At 42.6% G+C, this 19195-nt stretch overlaps 1 protein-coding gene across 1 annotated transcript in view; it reads right to left on the bottom strand.

Annotated features, from left to right (window-relative positions):
• Positions 1-355: 355 nt before the first annotated feature.
• mgat5 (alpha-1,6-mannosylglycoprotein 6-beta-N-acetylglucosaminyltransferase) overlaps positions 356-19195 on the bottom strand; it is a 58783-nt gene continuing 39943 nt past the window's right edge. The window contains exons 11-17 of the mRNA XM_030771958.1: positions 13870-14003; positions 5684-5833; positions 2192-2338; positions 1730-1846; positions 1321-1395; positions 898-1055; positions 356-595 (exon numbers count right to left, since the gene is read on the bottom strand). Coding sequence (XP_030627818.1) covers positions 397-595; positions 898-1055; positions 1321-1395; positions 1730-1846; positions 2192-2338; positions 5684-5833; positions 13870-14003 — 980 coding nt within the window. The 3' untranslated portion in view covers positions 356-396. The remainder of the gene's footprint in view (positions 596-897; positions 1056-1320; positions 1396-1729; positions 1847-2191; positions 2339-5683; positions 5834-13869; positions 14004-19195) is intronic.

Here is a 19195-nt window from a genome sequence, read left to right as displayed (position 1 = left end):
CTCCTCCATATAACTGCACCCAGTCTCCTATTCAAGTATTTCAGGCGAATGCAAGTTCATGGTCATTCAGTCTGCCTGCATTCCAGTGAACACATGGTCCAGTCCAGTCATTCTTTTTTTCTGTCTCTCCACTGAGACTGCTGTTCTTCACCAGTGTACTCGTCTGAAATGCTATTGCTTCAGGCTTCCAGACAAGATAGAGCTCACCCAGGCCTGTCATATAGGGTTCCTTTGTGTATGTGTGTGTGTGTGTGTGTGTGTGCGTGCATGGTGTCTACATGTGTGGTGTGAAGGGCAGTGACTGCAGACCAGCGTTGGTGTGTCTTGTATGTGTATGTTGTGTGGTGTGTGGTGTGTGTGTGTGTGTGTGTATGTGTGACAGACTGACAAGTGAGGCTATAAGCAGTCTTTGCAGAGTGCCACCTGTCCCTTCATGTAGTCTCTACAGGGGCAGACGCGTTTGAGTGTGGGGTGAGATCCAGCACAGCTGAACAACAGTAGGTCTGACTGAAACACACAGTGTCTGCTGGACTCACTGAAAGCAGGAACCACTGTGTCACTCGCAGATTCCACTGTACCACACTCCACTCCAAACCTACAGGGAGGGAGGGAGAGAGAGAGAGAGAGAGAGAGAGAGAGAGAGACACACAGAAGGGCAGAGACAGAGGGAGAAAGAGAGCTTGTAAATTTACAATGACTGCCTCCTTGTGGTTAAATTAAGTATTTCAGTAACACTGAACCATGCAGTCATAAAAATGAAGCCCTTGGTACTGAAGAACAGCAGTGTTACAATGGAGCATACAACTCAGTCACTGGTCACTGTTCCAGCCATGGCAATTTGTGTAAATGGTTTTGTGTGTGTGTGACGTGTGTGTGTATGTGTGTGTGTGTGCTCACCTGGCCAGGTCCTTGTCTTTGTTGAGGTGTTGGAAGAAGGAGGGCTCACAGATAAGCTGCTCCTCCTGGCAGACCTGTTTACACGACTGACCTGGAGACGCAAACTTCACCTGCAGCGCACTCAGAGGAGGCCACATCACCTGACCATGACAGAAATCCTGCCAGAGAGAGAGAGTGTGAGAGAGAAACAGAAAATAATGTCAGATAAACAGCCTCTGTGTAACTGCTACCAAATGCCTTGCACGAAATGAGTGGAGGATGGGCCTTTATTTTGACTTAAGTGTGTGTTTAAAGGATATGTCCCTATGACAGTCACGCATTCACACATACGTGCGCACACACACATACGCGCACACACACATGCACACACACCCATTATGGAGAGAGAGAGTGAGAGAGAGCGAGAGAGAGAGAGAACTGTACCTGGTTCTCTATAAAAGCATTGACTCTCTGTAACATTCCCTCACAGGTGAACTCATAGGGCAGGTAAGGCTCAATCTGAAACACACACATCAAGGGAGATTCTCTCTCAATGACTCTCACAGTGTGAGTGGGAGGAAACCTTAACACAATTTACAAAAGCTTTGTGTTTGTGTGTGTGTGTGTGTGTGTGTGTGTATGTGTGAATGTGTGTGTGGGAGAGATAGAGAGAGGGAGAGAGAGAGAAAGAGAGAGACAGACAGACAGACAGATTCTGTGTTTGTGTTCTTGTCAACCTATCCAACTGAAGACTTGAGACTTTAAGTCATTATTCCTGGGATAAAGAATCTAATTTACGATAAATCCCCATAAAAACAAACAAACTGAACTGTGAAGAGATGAGAGTTTGTACCTTCTGACTAAGAATGGATTTGATGGCTCCCTCTACCTCCTCAGGATTGTTGATGTCCACTGTCCACACGTGGGGCTTCCCAATGTACACCTCAGCATAGGGGTGCTGGGACGTCAACTATGGGACACACAGCAGAGAGAAAGTGGGGTTTATTTATTGGCACACACAGAGAGACACACACACACACACACAGACAAACCTTGGCAAAGGGCACTTAACTAATTCCTTTTTCTCTGTGTATTTTTTAAAGTTTCTTTCCAAATATCTCTGACAAGTCAAAAGTACCAGTGTAACCCAATACTCACCCTCTGCAATTCCAGTCACACATAGATCTCATGAGATAATGAACAAAACGTGCTTTACCTGTCAGCTAAATGAACAAAACCATAAGGTGGAGCTCACATATTTTGAGACCCACTCTGGGCATGAACTGGTGTTTGAGCTGTGTGTTTGAACTCATACCTCTCTTAGAGTGGGTTTGCCTTTGAAGAAATCCGTATTCTTGCTACTTTTCGGGGGGTTGAACTTTGGGTTGAGGAAAGCACACCCATTGGCTATGGCCTCCAGGGGGGCAGGGCCCTCATAAGGGAAGGAAAGTCCCACAAAAAGCTGCAAAGACATCAAAATCAAACTGTTAAACCTCCCAAAACTACTTCTGTTTCTCCCTGTGCTGTAGTTTCCATTAATCTGTAGCACGCATGGATGAAACCATTCACATTTCAATGAAGAGCTCAGTTTGGACTCTCTCACACACACAACTAAACTGCTGTATACAGACAGCAGACATTCACACTGATATACTGTAGAGTTACTGCATCTGCATCACACAACATTCATGATCACAGCCAATAATCTTTCACTACATGATGAAGCCTTAGAATATTCTGGAGATTGAAATGCGACAGACACAGGTCCAGTTTGTAGCTGTGTAAAGTAAGATTCAGTGAATAAGCGGTGATACACATGCTTTGTTTTAGAGAGACAATAGACACTGTGTCCCTCTTGAGCTATTCTGGGAGGCCACACTCTCAGTTCACTCTTTGTCCACACACACACACACACACACACACACACACACACAGACAGAGTGAGAGACAGCCCAGGGCATGTGGAGGAGCCGCGCCAGGCCACTGAGCTAGACGAGTAAAGCTAATATTTGTCAATGCCCTGTTAGCATGCCGTAAGCTTAGCACACTCAGGCCATAAAGAGAACAACAATAAGCAGCTTGTGTGAGTGGTCAGCACGGCAGCTACGAACGCTACACTGCCTCAGCAAGAACCCACAGCCACAAAGAGCAATCTGTTACAGCTCTGGACAGATGACCACAAGGCTACACACACACACACACACACACACACACACACACACACACGTAGCTTGACTGATGAAACCAGAACCTTTCCATTCCAGCTCAGACTGCAGTAGCATGATCATACACACACACACAAACGCTCACTCTCATGACACATTTGGCATTGAGAAGTGTAAAGATAAAGGAAGTGTATAAACTGTATCTTGTGGAGTTAGTGGGTTTGTTAGTTTTGTACAGTTTTAATATCCAAAAAGACACTTTTACTTAAGGCATAATCATGGACACTTGGTATGCATACAGTCAGTAGCCGGAATCTGAAAAAGGTGCTATTTCAGCTTACAGTCAACAGGGGGCAGCAGAGGCCCATTAGATCACATAAAAAGGCTTAAAACAGAGAAAGGAGAGGATGAGAGAATTAGAGAGGCAGTTGTACGAAAGGAAATCGGTAGTGGAAGTGTGAACGGTCAGAATCTACAGCTCCAGCACAGGAGGTATTAATGCATCTGTAGGCTAAAATGACTGAGTGTGTGTGTGTGTGTGTTCAGACAGCCAGTCAGACCACTATCTACTGAATATATAAATATTGTAAAGTGAACATGAACAGTTAAACATAGAGTCTTAGCTGAGGGCAGAACATTATGTACTGCATATTCTCACTGGTGTTCAAACCTGCAGCTCTACGCCTGTCCAACACATGCACACGCACTCACACACGCACACGCACTCGCACACGCACACGCACTCGCACTCGCACACGCTCTCGCACACGCACTCGCACTCGCACACGTACACGCACTCACCCACACACATATATTCGTCTGACACTAAGGGTGTTACATGCATACAGTACAGTTCTAGTAAGCGCTTTCTAGCTAGATCATAGCTGAAAAAGAGAGAGGAGAGATGACTACAGGAGAGTTCCGCATTAAAAAGATGTTTAGAATGTCCTGTTTCACTATCTGAGCCCTGCGGCACATCCTGGCTCCATTTATGATAGTCCAGTCTGAATCTCACGACATGGAAAAGTGCAATAAAACCATATAATCACTGGTAATGAGTCACATCTGCTTCACGATAACAAAACAATATAATAATATAAAAATGTGTGAGAACTGCCCTGAGAGGACATGAGGGGTGGCTTCTGTTGGCCTGGCTTTGAAGGGCTGAGTATAAAAAGTAGTTTTATAGTGCACACGCAGACACACACATGCACACGCAGACACACACACATATACAACACAAGCCCCATGTGTGCCACATACTTATAGACAGAGAGAGAGAGAGAGAGAGAGAGAGAGAGAGAGATAGAGGGAGAGAGAGAGCGAGTCAGAGCAAAACAGAGAGCTGTGCTGCCCTGCGCACATGACTTAAAGCACAGTGCTGCTAACTGCTCATGTTTCATAAAAACTCTTCATATATTCCCAGTGGCTGATAATGACAAAAATTCTTCATATATTCCCAGTGGCTGATAATGACAAAAATTCTCCATATATTCCCAATGGCTGATAATGACAGAAACTCTTCATATATTCTCTATGACTGATAATGACAGAAATTCTTCATATATTCTCTATGACTGATAATAACAGAAATTCTTCTTATATTCTCTATGACTGATAATGACAGAAATACTTCTTATATTCTCTATGGCTGATAATGACAGAAATTCTTCATATATTCTCTATGACTGATAATGACAGAAATTCTTCATATATTCTCTATGACTGATAATGACAGAAATTCTTCTTATATTCTCTATGACTGATAATGACAGAAACTCTTCATATATTCTTTATGACTGATAATGACAGAAATTCTTCTTATATTGTCTATGACTGATAATGACAGAAACTCTTCTTATATTCTCTATGGTTGATAATGAGCTGCCAGTCAGACTTTATAATCAGACCCACAGTCTGAGATTCTGACACATAACACTTCTTGTGCTCAAATTCTTTCCAAGTTTTCCACTGCTTCAGAAGCGAGAGATTAAGAGAATGAAAAACAAACAGAGAAAAAGAGAGAAAACATTTAAACAGTAAACACAGTCGAGACTAGGGCACAGTAGGAACAAACAGAGTAACTGATTTGATGGAAAAAGAGCAGAAACAGAAAAACCTGAAAGACGTAAAAAGATCTAAAGACCTAAGGGACTTAAGAATCATGTAAATGTTGTGATGTTTTGGTGATTTACTTCACATTTTTTGTCTCAGAGTAATGAAATAAATGCATTTCCTGCCTGGGGACACTAGATGCAAATGAGCTATTAGGTAACTGTAGCTTAACAGCTGTGCTAAACACAGACACTGGTTAATAAACTAAGAAAGAAACAGAGAGAGGGAAAGAGTTAGAAAAAAAGGAAGAAGGAGAGAGAAAAGAGAGAGACAGAGATGGGGGGGGCAGAGAGAGAGAGAGAGAGAGAGAAAAAAACGTATCTACTGTCAGTGTATATAATTAGAGGGATGACATCACCCACAGGGAACTCATTCCATTCTATCACTCCTGACCTCTCACCGACATTAAACACTGCCTAGAGGTTCAAAGACAATAAAAGATAGCAAAACTGAAATATTTCTAATATATAATAACCTATTCCAAGCAGTACAATATGCCTCTGCAGTAGGCCAGTTTTAGCTGTCACCTTGGTCTCTCGAAGCAGAAACTGCAGGTCTCGTCCACTGAGGATCCCATGGTTTTTGACGTAGCTGGGCAGATGGACCAGGCTGGTGCCGTGGACCGTCCCATGTACCTCTGTGTAAGAGTGGATGATGTCCAGGTATTTCTTCTTATCCTAGAACACAGGAACAATTTTTGTCAGCTAAAATGGTACCAACACAAACAAACGTGACTTTCTGTCTCTGTGTAATGCTGTTGAAGAGGCATCTGTCTTAGGTGAATCCTCAAATGTCTAGCAAAAAAAAAAAAGAAAAACTTAACTCGTACAACACTAAACCTTTAATCTGATTATGTAAGGATAAGGAGAAATATTCTTTTCCTTGTTTTAATATTGCGTCCCAGATAAAAACTAATTCTGAAGATTACCAAAAGCTATATGAGGTCAAGATTCTTTAGGGGGATTAATCTGGACTTCTATTTCTGGATTTGTGTTTGTCATACCAAACACTTCAATTCGTCAGTCATTGTTTCCCTCTACAAACACAAACACTGTTTTATCTTCCAGAAAGAAAGAAAATATGACAGAAGGAAAGAAACAAAGAAAGAAAGAGGTCCTCAGTCTTGAACTTCATCACTCAGCTATAATCCCAAGTGGTTCAGAGTGGAGTGGGGGGGGACAAACTTGTCTCAGCAAAACAACGTCTGGCCTCTACAACAAAGACGCAGAAATGAAGCTCTGTTTCAAAGGCAGCAAACAGATTAATATTCATGAACATGTCGAGATGAAGTAACTTTTCCATGATCTCTGTACATACATAACTTTATTTATTTATTTTAAACTGAAGTATGTAATTTCAGATGTGAATTTTAATGGGGGAGGATTCCATCAAAGTAGTGTCCTCTCATAAAGCCGATATCACAAACCCCAGAACAGGCCTTTAACCTGAGGATGTGTGATAACAACTCATAAAGTCACGGCAATGCTGCATAACAACCACAAAAACAACCGGTCTACTTAAAACTCTTCCAACGAAGGTCTTTTTTTTTCAAACTCAGAGCCTGTAAATCTTATCAGCCAATCAGACGAGGAAAATTTCCTTCAACAGCCAATCAAGAGGATGAAACCGCTCGCGTCTAATGCGAGTCGACATTTACGTTAGCGGCGTGATAACTGTCTGACACGTAAACACAAATTCATGAACTCATGGTTTAGCTGTTTTTAAATCCCCTCAATCTATTTTAAGCTACGTGAGCATTACACAGAGGGGTGGGGGTGGGGGGCACTTAAAAGCTGTAACAGTCTCTCTCCTCGACCAGGATATCCGCTGCAGCACTCCCTTTCCCAGACTGGATCTGCTCCACATTTGGAGACTGAGGTTTTGAGTAGAGCGTATTCACATGACTCTGAGTCATAACCTCCACAGAAACAAGAGTCATTCCACCGCAACATCTACCACATCTGACTGGCTGTCCCCTGCAGCGTGCTTTGGTTAGGACAAAAATGGCCATTGTAACCTGTGCAGTAGACTAGACTCAGCAGTCAGATAGCTTCAGAGTTCCACACTGATTAGTGTAGGGATTTACACATGGAGATCCTTTCTTTCTTTATTTCCTCTCTATATTCATACACACATCAGAAGATTAGGTGAGAGCGGATTTGTCGGCATGCTGATACTGCGTGCGCCTCAGCTCGTGTGTCAATGCTGACTTTCCTTTGGCGCGTATGGTTGAATAACAATAGAACATAGATGACTGGGACTCCCTGCTGTAACTGGCTTACTTATACATGCAGAATGAGAGAGAGGAGACATACAAAGACAGCTAACCAGACTTCAGTATCTATTCCCAAACCAGTGCTTCAGCGCATGGTATCTCTCACTAACACACACACACTCACACACTAACACAATCAGTTGGAAGTCTGCCCCAATAACTGAAAGATCGGCTTGCTTTTCCAGTGAAACAAATGAGAGACGGTACTGAGTCTGTGTTTGTAGTCTGGTATGTAGAAAAAAAACATTTGACTTAAACAGGATTCTCCTTTCAATCTACATTCTTTCAATTCAAACCAACTCTGACTAAAACCGTTATTATTCATTTTACATACTGGTGGATTTCATCTTTTACCTCACCTCTGTGTCAGAGATGTGAGTCCAGAGTCATCCAGAGTGCAGCGCACGCCTGGGGCTCTGAGGGTAGACACATCTTGCCCACGGCCATCTGAGTAGCCAGGGGAATCTTAACCAGTTACTCTCTACAACTCTACAGCTACAGACTTCTTACCCAACACAATTACTCCCTTGAGAATAAACAAGACATGGAGCTATCCTGCATGTGGACCGGCTTTCAGATTCAGATTAAGATTAAGATTCCGTTTGAATGTGTAACACACCCTGTTAGAACAGGAGGTCTCAACCCTTTTTAACAGCTCAACCCTCTTCAACCTAAATGATTTTCCTTGAGCAGCCCCTTGAGATTTATCTAAGTGAATTTAATTTGACACTGACGTTTCCAACACTATCTCACTAACTCCCAATAGTACTGCCACACATTCCTAGGGGTTAACGAACCTCCTGCTGAAAACCCCTGCACCAGAATAAGACAGATGAGGTTTTGCTCTGTAGACAAAATATATATGAATTTAAGTGTAGATGTGAGGGAAAAAAATCACAGTGTATGAGCGCGCCTGTGTGTGTGAGTGTGTGTATATGAGGGCGAAAGAGAGAGAGAGAGTGTGTGTATGTGAGTGTGTGTGTGAATGTGTGTGTGTGTGTAGGACCCTGGGGGAGTGACTTATCAGATGTGTGCAGTGAGACAGAGGGACAGAGCTGTAATTGGAGAGGAGGGGATCCGGAGGGACACAGGAACAGTGGAGGTGGCACTCAGTGAAACAGTGTAATTAGATAGTGAAATATATCTGTATTAGTTAATCCCTCTGTCCCAGAAAGAGAGAGAGAGAGAGAGAGAGAGAGAGAGAGAGACAGGACAAAACACAGACAGGACAAAAACACCTGCACATATAGATCCAGTTAAGTCAGGGCTATGACAGAAAACGGTTTTAGTCATGTTTTTAAGAGAAGGATGAAGTCAGGGTTACAGATATACATATCATCTAAGTTAACATCTTTAAAACAACTCTCACTTAAAAAAATCCCTCAGATGAAAGGAACGAAAAGATGAAAAGTCAGTCCAGAGAAACACAGACGAAAAGAAGATGAGGTAAGTGTGCCTCTTTGGGAATTAGTGCCTGTATACTTTACAGGAGTCAGAGAGCAATAAAACTCACAGCCATGGTGGAAGAACTCCATCAAACGGGATAAAATGAGTTTTATAGTGCTGTAAATCAGAGGGAATCTGTTAGTGTTTCTGGTGGAACAGAAAGAGCTGAAGCATATACAGCAGATCTCAGATCAGCCCTACAGCCTGGAAAAGACACTCATCAGCGGGTCAAACTACACATCTACAGAGAGAGAGAGAGAGAGACAGAGAGAGGCGAGAGAGGCGAGAGAGAGAGAGAGAGAGAGAGAGAGAGAGGGGGGGGAAGAGAGGAAGAGGTTAGTGTATGTAATTGGAGTGTACGTAATTAGAGGGATAACATGAGAGAGAGACAAAGAGAGAGCAAGCTGAAAACTCTGAAACTAGCCTGTCACTCAGGTGGGGAAAGGCATGTGGGAATGATCAAAGGAGTACAAGCACACAAGCCCTTATCTCATTCATCAAAACCTGTCAAGAGATGACTGCATGTGTGTAAGCAAGGCCTGAATAGAGCTGCAATGCATATGGCTCTGCAATGCTAATGTAATATGTTAAAGGTTCCGGACCACTAAGAATTTAATGTACATGCTTGTGGTATGTAAAAACATTCAATAAATGATGCTGGTATATGTGTAATGCGTGCCATCTCTGCAACGTCAGCATCTTTGAAGGAATTTCTCAGCCACATACACAAACACTCCTGACTGCTCTAAGGCCACACCTCCAACACTGAAGGTCACAGGAGTCATTTACGCTGGGGACGCAGGGGACATGTCCCCACCACTATTTGTTGTGGCCCATTTCATCCCAACCACTTTTTGAAAGCCTTTAGTTAGTTGAACGTAATAATGAATAAAATGATGTTGGTACATATCATGTCATTAAGAGAGAGACCCAACATGCTTACTGATCGGTAAATCGAAATCGAAATGCTTACGTAGCTGCTGTGCACTCTTTTATGTATGATGCAACAGCTTTAGTTTAGACACGAACACACCCCAGGGAGGTAATATTAGAGTGATTTCTCAGCAGTTTTCTTCGATTCTCCAAGTTTGCCGGCCACAATCAAAATGAAAAGGAATGTCAACATTACTTGCTTCTAATGTGCCGCAATATGGCTTGGAGTAGTAATATCGATAGGTCTAAGACGGTCTCAGTATTTGGGAAAACATGCATAGGTGGTGTGCTTGACAGACATAACTTAGACATAATGTTTTACATGACAGTGACTTTCAAAACAGTAGACTAAAAGAAGCAAATGCGTCTACCTTACTATGACGTATTATGTCATCCATGTCAGCATCCATGTCAGTAGGTTAACCTTATAGCATCGTAACACACATAAAAAGTGCAAGCAGCTTTTAAAGGTGATACTTAAAGAGATGCCGTTCACATCTATCGACAGTATATGGCCCAATGAAAAAAGGTGTGAACATGTCAAACCCGTCACTGTCCCCGCACTTTTCAAGACAAACTGACGTCCATGCTGATGGTTCTCAGGCCACACCCACACCCCTGAACACTCTTAGGTCACAACCCCGCCACTGACTGTTCTCAGGGCACTCCTATATCAGTCACACTTGCTGCCTGAGATGAGCTGTAAACTAAATTATGTGCAGACTGAATTCACTGGCATTTCAAAGACCAGCTGCCATACTCTCCTGTACCCCACTCCAAATGACCTAGGGTTCTCTCTCTCTCTTTTTCCCACTTAAAACGACATGCGCATGCGTGCGTGGACACAGACGCACACACACACACACACACACACACACACACACACACACACACACACAGAGTAGTCAGAGAGGACATCCTTCCCTAGCATTAGGTCTGAGCGCAAGATCGTTGCCATGGAAACCCCTCCTCAAGATTGCACATGACTAAAGTTGCTATTTTTATTTCCTTCCTGTCTCACTTCTGTTTTTCATCCGTTATTTCCCTCCTCCCTTGCTCTTTATGCCTTTTCATCTTTGTAAGCGAGATATCCGTGACAAAGTAGGCTCAGTGTTCACCTTGAAGACTTAAAGCAGCCATTCTGATGTCAGCGGCCACATGCGGCCACATGTGGAGAAATCACAGCACAGATATGAACAGACAGCATCACTGACCCACATCACAGAATCACTGACACTGTGACACTGCAGCTCACTGTGCACTGCTACACACTCACAGACTCACACTTAAATAATGGTACAACATGACAAAAATCGGTCCCTCTGGTTAAAAACTACTTCAAAAAGAACGGGAATCTCATGGAGAAGGGATCTTATCAAAACATTATATAACTAAAACATCATTTCAGCTTGGTGGCTGCGAGTTGAATTTTTCATTCCTGCCGAGACGCTCATTAGAGGGGGCCAGAAAGCTGAAGTGAAGTCAGTCCTGCTGGAGTAAAGTTGGCACATAATGAGCCTACAGATGGATCTAGTTTTCTAATTACACTTAATGCCAGTCAGAGCACGAATCAGCCTCCACTCACTACAACTGCCTGATCTGCAGGAGACAATTACAGCAGCACGCTGACACCCCGCTAACAGAAAATGAGACACACGCACGCACGCACAAATACACACACACACACAAGCGTGCGCGCTGCTGTCGGCTGTTGTCAGAGATGAGTGTGTGTGTGAAATACAGTGAGCTCCTCACTGATTAACGCTTGTTTAAAAATGACTCTGGCATAAAAGCTTAATTAAAAAGCAGGAGACAGGAGCATGGACAGAGAGGTGAGCAGTAGCTTGTGCATCGTGTGGTCTGCAGTCATCAACCACTCTACTCTCATTACTGTGTATGTGTGTGTGCCTGAGTGAGTGAGAAAGAGAGTGTGTGTGTGCATGTGCGTGTGTGTGTGTGTGTGTGTAAGTGTGTGTGCGTGCGTGTGCAGGCTTGCTTGTCAACAGGCCCAGCAATATGGTTTTATATGTAACAGTAAATGACTAACCTGATAGCAAAACGCCTACTCTCTGTAATTTGTTCGGCTGATAATTGTTGTGAAAGACTTATTGGGTTATAATGAGATCACGAACATGGTCAAATCTCACCCACGGTTCTTCATTTTTTTCCAAGGAAAAAGCAATCTCTTCAATGAATCAGCACAACATTTTGAGGTTGGTGTTGATTGTTTGTGTGGCAGGCCATTACCAGTAGGTGATGAGGAGCCTAAATGTGATTTCACATTTCCTCAATGTAGCAATAGAGGAAACCTGAGCGGTGAGCTTTGTTGCCAATTTAGTAAACAGTGGAATTAAAGAGAGATGATAAGATAAGACAACACACACCCACACATCTTCTGTATTTGGCTGGGATGCAGGTCTAGTGTATGAGTAAATTTATCTCTGCCATTGATGTGAAAACTATGTGAATTGACTTTAAACTATTGACTGCCCCTTGTCAGGTAATGCGGTGGGATGAAGACAGGCTACATACTACAGACAAATTTGATCTTTCATGTGATTTATCCTTCCTTTTTTTTTGATATTTAATTTTTACAACTATAAAGGTCATGCAAACAACCTGGAAACTATGGGTAAGCGTTCTGAAAAACCTACATTGCTATCTTGCTGCTATCTAATGCTGTCTCTACAGTTGACTGGCTGGTTGATTTTTAATTGCCATGTTCTAGATTTATGTTCTGCAACACCGTGTCTTACCTAACCCATACCAATATGATTGCAACCAGGAAACATAAAAACCTTTGGCCCACCTGTAAATTATACCTATCCAGATGATTATGAGAGTTTAGTCTTGCTGCTATGGTTGACCAGGCTGTTAGCGTGAGGATTTCTGTGGAAGACTCCCCGTCTAAAATTACTGAGCAATGAGGTGAACTCATTGTGTACTAATGTGTAGTAACCAACAGCACAGTTTCCGCCAGCTTTTTGGCAGTTACATGTGGTTAACCCCTGGTGAATTAACTCTGGCAAAAATACTGGTGTGTCAGAACCAACGAATATAATAAACACATTCGACCAAAATGTATCCTTTTCTCCACATTCAGTCCACCATAGTCCCAATGCAGCACACAGCACAAACTGCTAGGGAAAAAAGAACAATAACAGAACAGAAAACGATTCTTACAAAGAAAGGAGAAAAAACAACAACTCAGATTCTGCTACATCCACACAGGACACGCCCCCCCCCCCCCCCCCCCCCCCCCAACCCCTTTCCTAAATCCATCCTGGTTTAGACACCCCCGCTCTTTTGAGGACTGTGTGTTAGATAAATTACTAACATGTATTTCCAGAGTCCTAGGAGTGACAGGGCCCTGTCTCTCTCCTTTTTAAGAGTAAGGATTGAGTGAAACCCGCTGGATTTGCTACTGCAGTGTCTGAATTCTCCACAAAGTCCAATGGCGTTGCAGTATCTGCCATCTCTGAGTAAGACAGAGATCCACAGAGATGGGTTCACTTCCCCACCGCAGCCTCTGAGTAAACCCGATATAAAAGACTTTGACAAGTGAAAAACAAAATATAACGTTAAGCTGAAAAATAATCTCGACAGGTTTTATTTTTTTTTTTTAGTCGGTGATACTTTTCAAATGCTTCATATTGTTCTGGGATACTCCTTCCATTGTCTTTCAGCCCACAGTAAATCAAACGTCTTAAAAAAGTCACATTTATCATTTTCTGAGTTCATTTTTCCTTGTTAAATCCAACATCTCCTTTAAAAGAGATTAAACTATGATACAGATGTTGGATATTAGCTGTGAGAGGCTCTGGAGGAAAGGTGCACCTGCTGCTCACAGCTGAGGACACATCAGCTCTGTGTGGTTTCTAATGACTTGGCCATACAATGATGAAATGGAAAGGTTGAGCTTTCTCATAACAGATGACTCAGAGAAGCCATATTCGTCCAACATTAGAGGGACACTAGAGACCGTTTAAGTCGATTACGAAACGCGTTCGGAACAAAAGGAAGCAAAACTGAGCAAAAAAAACAAAACAAAAATCGTACCTTCCAGAAGTTGTCCACTTTCCCGTACACCAGAGACTGGTTCTGCCTCTTGATGTCATCAATGTGTTTGATGTCACTGGCATTCAGGTGCTGCTCCACCACGAAACCCAAGAAACTGTTGTCTGGAGTGTGGGCTATAAGAAAGACAACGGGACAGCAAATCAGAATAAGAGAAAATAAACATATTTATAAACTCCAATATGAAGCTAAGAGAGAAGAACAAAACATACACACTGTTTACAGTAGTTTTACTGAAAACAGCAGAACCCAGTTTGTACATTAAGCACCATTTCATCTCCAGGAAAATAGCAAATGCTCATTGCAATTTCTCCGTTTTAAAACAGAGACAAAACATGGTGGTGTCCGGTGCACAGGGTTAATCAGACAAGGTATTACTATTTACTGCAAAAAGTGCCAGGCAGAAATAATCAGAGAGCTGCTTCATGTAGCTGCTGTAGTTAAAAACAACACCAGGCATAAACTTAAAAATCCAACCTGGCAACAAAAGCGTGGAAAAAAAACAAGCCTTGCTCATTGGGAGGAAAAAACAAATACAACAAAAAAAAGTAGTCTTCAGGTCTGTGCTGCCAAGCTGAGGGAAACTATGGGAACAGCAGGCCAAAGGTCAAATGGGCAGCAGAGAGTTGGCAGAGTTTCACCTCAGAACCATCTGTCTAGAGAGGAAGAGGATTTCTGCCCTCGAGAGATTACAGCGAAAAAAACAAAAAACAAAAAGATAAACCCAAAATGAAGAGATTTTTGTCTCAAAAAGTCACAGACAAACAAGCTCTGCTTTCTCCTGCCCTTCTGAGAGTCAACAATTTCAAAACCATATTCAAACTAGACCCAGCCAAAACGATCCGTGGGTATGCTAATGCAGAAACCCCCCTGACCATGGACCTCTCTCTGTGTGTGAAGCTCTGAGGCTGACTAGCTCATAGCCAACACTTCAAAAGTTGTCAGCGGCTTGACTGGCAGACACACACTACTCGGCACCTGTTCCTGGATGCTTGGAAGGGCACAAACGTACACATACAGAAACATTCAAAGCGAGTTTGTGTTTATGCACTCAAATTTCGACCCCTCCTATGTTTTCAGCCCCGCAGTGTTACGGTAACACAGCCGGTATGTGTTTGTTTGTGTGGCACGTGAGTGCGTGGTTGAGTGAAGGGTGAATAGGATCAGTCAAAGTTGTTTTGTTGGCGTTGGAAAGCCTCTGTCATCGCACGGTCAGGGAGCCAGAGCGAAACGTTGCAGACTGTCGAGTGGCGGGCAAGGCCAGCGGCACCCGATCCGACGCCGGCCGTCACATCCAATCACGGCCCAGAGTGAGACAGATAATCACAATCTGCAGAAGGCTGCCCACACATAATGTAATTTGGGTGATTCTGTGGAAATCATACAGGGGCAATTTGAGTGGAATATGAACCTCTCTCTGCTCTGGCTGACTGATGAGTGTGTGTGTGTGTGTGTGTGTGTGTGTGTGTTCTAAATAGCAGAGAACGAATTGTTATGTTAATACAGCCATGTCAGCTGTAATGGAAACCATTAGCGTGGCTTCGGACTGCTCTGTTGTTTCGACCTCCTGCCTTGTCCAGTAAGATCAAGCTCTTGTGTAAGACATTACAAAATGGGGATCTCATGTCCACAAACGTACCATGTTAAGAATTCAAAGCTTGTGCTGGCATCAGCACTTTAATGTATAGGAGGCAGAATATTTAACTAAGTAATAAAGCAAAAAGAGTAAAACACAGTTGGTCAGCATAGAACATAGAAAATGAAGAATGGCTTTATGAAAGGGATGTTTGTACTGCAATAGAAAAACTGGTCTGTTAATTGCCATTACAGTGAGAGGAGAGGAAAGGAGAGCAGAGGAGAAGAGAGGATATGGACAGGATATGGACAGCTGAACTGAAAGGACAAAAAGCACACCCACCCACACACACACACACAATTACAGCATACCCTACGGGTGCCTCCTAAACCCTTTCGTAGACTGTCAATCATTTTGACGGATGGTCCCGGGAGGTTAAGCACCTGCTAGTGTTGGGCAGGATCACAGCTCCGGTCAGAGTAATGTCACAGGTAAACACAGCACATAATGAGTGTTTGTCTTAATCTGGACCAGTACACTCCCCTACAAAAATGAATGCTTTCACTCCTCTCTGAGGGGAATCCGCTATAAAAAAAAAAAACAACAACAACAACAAAAAAATACAAGATGACAAAGTGGCTGGTGGCAGCGTTTTAAACAGGAATTTCTGGAATCGTTGAGGAGTGAACTGTGTTTTCCCTGTGGGAACCCACGCAGAGGGATGGGAGGGTCTGTGAGTTGCTGAAAGAAAGAGTGCACACAGTTCAGACTGCTGGAAGATCTGGACTTCAAATGATTCTAAATGTGAACTAAAGAGTGATGTATATTGATGTTTTAGGTAGTTTTTGGGAAATGAACCTCCTGTAACTGGTTTTCTGTGACTGAACGTGGATTCCGTCCTAAAGAAAAATCACTGATGGATCAGAAGTCGTGCTGTCCTGGCACACTTCCTTATTTGTCATCTTTCTTCCTAGGAATAAGGGGTGCTTTGTTGTTTTTTTTTTCTTCAGAAAGAGGGCTTGAAGTCCTGGAGGAATCAGCTACGTTGTTTTCTGTTTGACCTTGTTTGACCCTGTCCTGCCTTCAGTGAATCATCATCATTAAAAAGTGATCAATTTGATCATTACCAAATGAAAGCAATGGCAGAGCTCCCTAATAACAGCTCTGCTGCAAGGCAGACATGCTCAGTGACTCATCCACAGGCCAACAATCCACAAAACATCCACTTTACAATCACTCTTCATCGATATAGCAAGCACTCAATTCTACCAGTCCACAATACAGACGCAACATTGATATTTCAAACTATTCCAGCCATTTTTTTTGACTTGTCACTTCAACAAAGTTGATGAAGCTAAAACAGCTCTGTTTGAATTGTGAGACATTCCTGAGCTTTTGCTAAATTTGCATCTTTGGAAGAAGACATCAATCTCTTGCCAAACTGGTTTGGTTCAAAAGGATGACTACTGATTTCTTTCTCTCTTTTTTTGTAGTTTTTAGTTTTTAAGTTGAGGAGCTGTGCTCTCCGGGGCCAGACGTGTCTCTCCCTAATGAAAGCAAAGGAGCAGCTCTACGCCTTTCATTACTCATCGGCCCATTAGAATGGCTGCTTCTGTCTGTGCTACAGGCTAGGATGTGCCTTTAACAACCCTTATTTCACTGTAATTTGTCATAATCAGCTGTTTATATCTGCCTGAATTATTAATTGGTGGAAGGGGATTACCATCTGCCAAATAGGAAAATAATAGACGCTCTCTCTGTCTCTCTCACACTCTCTCTCTCTCTCTGTCTCTCTCACTCTGTATCTACTTACTTTAACTTGGCAGAGCAGAGCACATTAAAAAAAATATATTCACCGCTGAAGACAGCAAATTCGCATGATCAAAACTCTTATAGATGGACCCCTAAAATGAATGCCTTGAAATCATTAAATTAATAAAAAATTTTATACTCAAAACTAAGCCAAGTATTCGCAATAACTTTCCTCTCAGAATGATCAGACCATTTAATCTGGAGCTATAGACACGCTTCACATCAGAAAACTTTAAAACTTAAGAACAATTGTGTGTTACACCACTGACGCAAAAAAAAAACCCACATTCTTCTTTACAATGATGATAAAACATTCAAAAACAATCAAGACAAGAACCACAGGGCAGGAGACTACAATGGAATTTCACAGAAACTCAAATCTAAGCCAAGCATTTGTCACAATAGTCTCACATAATGATCAGACCATTTAAACTGGCAGCACAGACACGCTTTACATCTGAAAACTTTAGACCTTAAGAACAACTGCATTTTGTACAATTTGTGCAGACAAACCACATTCTTCTTCATAACAATGGCCAAGCAGTAAAAAACGATCAAGATGAGACCCAAAGGAGCAAAAAGACTACCTCCACAAATCTCCTTTTTCATCATGCTTCTTTCAATCCCGTGTCCATAGCTGTGACTCAGAGGTGACATTTGAGGAACAGCTCTAACCGAGACTCCATGTGTTTGTTTCATGTAAACAGTGAGTCTGGGGCTGAAGGCTGCTATATGTTGCCATTCTTACGCACTGCCCAGCATGGTGTTGGTATGTCCTCTTGGATCTGCACAAAATATAGTGGATAATCCACCATACTGTCAAGCAGCCAGGGGGATTTTAAGTCCGATTAGACTGGACAAGCTGTTACGCTGCTCAGTAGGAATATTCTGGTGACAGTTCACAGAGTTTTATTAAATCACAAAAAGTAAAAAGAAATGATACATTCAAATACATATTAATCACAGAACTAGATGCCGGCGACTGGTTGTGAGGGTTCTCAACTAGCAATCTACAATGTCCTGTTGATTTAAATTCATTCAGCAAAGCCTACACTGGAGAGAGCAATGATTTTTGACTTTCAAATTTCTTATCTAAAGAAAGTTCTAACTCTTCCAACTCGAAAGCTCTTCCGAGGCTGATAGCCCAAAGCTTATTTATAGAGCAGTTACAGGGCAGGGCGTGGCAAAGCTCATGATTTATGAATAATGATTCTTACCCTTGAGTATCTTATGTAGTATTCAATTCAACCGTGGTATTCAAATTGCCTCCACAGTCACAATGGGTGAGGCTGTGCGGACTAAAGAACCCACAGAGTGAGGTCTGACACGGGTGGTAAAATGGGAAATTCCACCCTTAGGGTATCTCATCTGCTCTGGAGGCTAAAAACACTTCAGGTCTGTAGGCACATGCTGGATGCCTGAGGGTACGTCCTATCAAAGACATTAAGCCCTCTGATCATTAAATGCACATTCTACCACTACCAGTGTGTACAACTAGTGTGTATATAAACTACTGTTTATATACTTTATACTGTGTGTATGAGCAGTCCCCACAATGTGAGTATACAGGCAGTCTCCACTATGTGAGTATATACCAAGTCCTCACTGTGTATGTGTGCAGAACTAATCAGAGAAAAGTGTAAGAAAAACCCTGCTCATAGTGTGGAATAATGAAGCTCATCAGCTCACTGACACCTAATGGAGCTCTGGCTGTGGGAAAAGTGAAGTTCTGTACCACATGCTCCAGACGTTTATTTATTAACAGAACATTTGGTAACAGACATTTGGTTTGAGGCTTGAGTTGTGAGTGTTTCAGCAGATCTCGGTCCTGTTTTCCTTTTCTAGGCAAGTGATGAAAGCACATTCAGAAAAACCTGTAAGGACCTTTAGCATTGTCGCTCAAGCCAGATGGGTCTGCGT

The sequence above is a fragment of the Chanos chanos genome, chromosome 4, assembly GCF_902362185.1.
Source record: "Chanos chanos chromosome 4, fChaCha1.1, whole genome shotgun sequence".
Lineage (NCBI taxonomy): Eukaryota > Metazoa > Chordata > Actinopteri > Gonorynchiformes > Chanidae > Chanos > Chanos chanos.
Note: the sequence above shows the minus strand (reverse complement) of the source record. Positions and strands in the feature narration are given on the sequence as shown.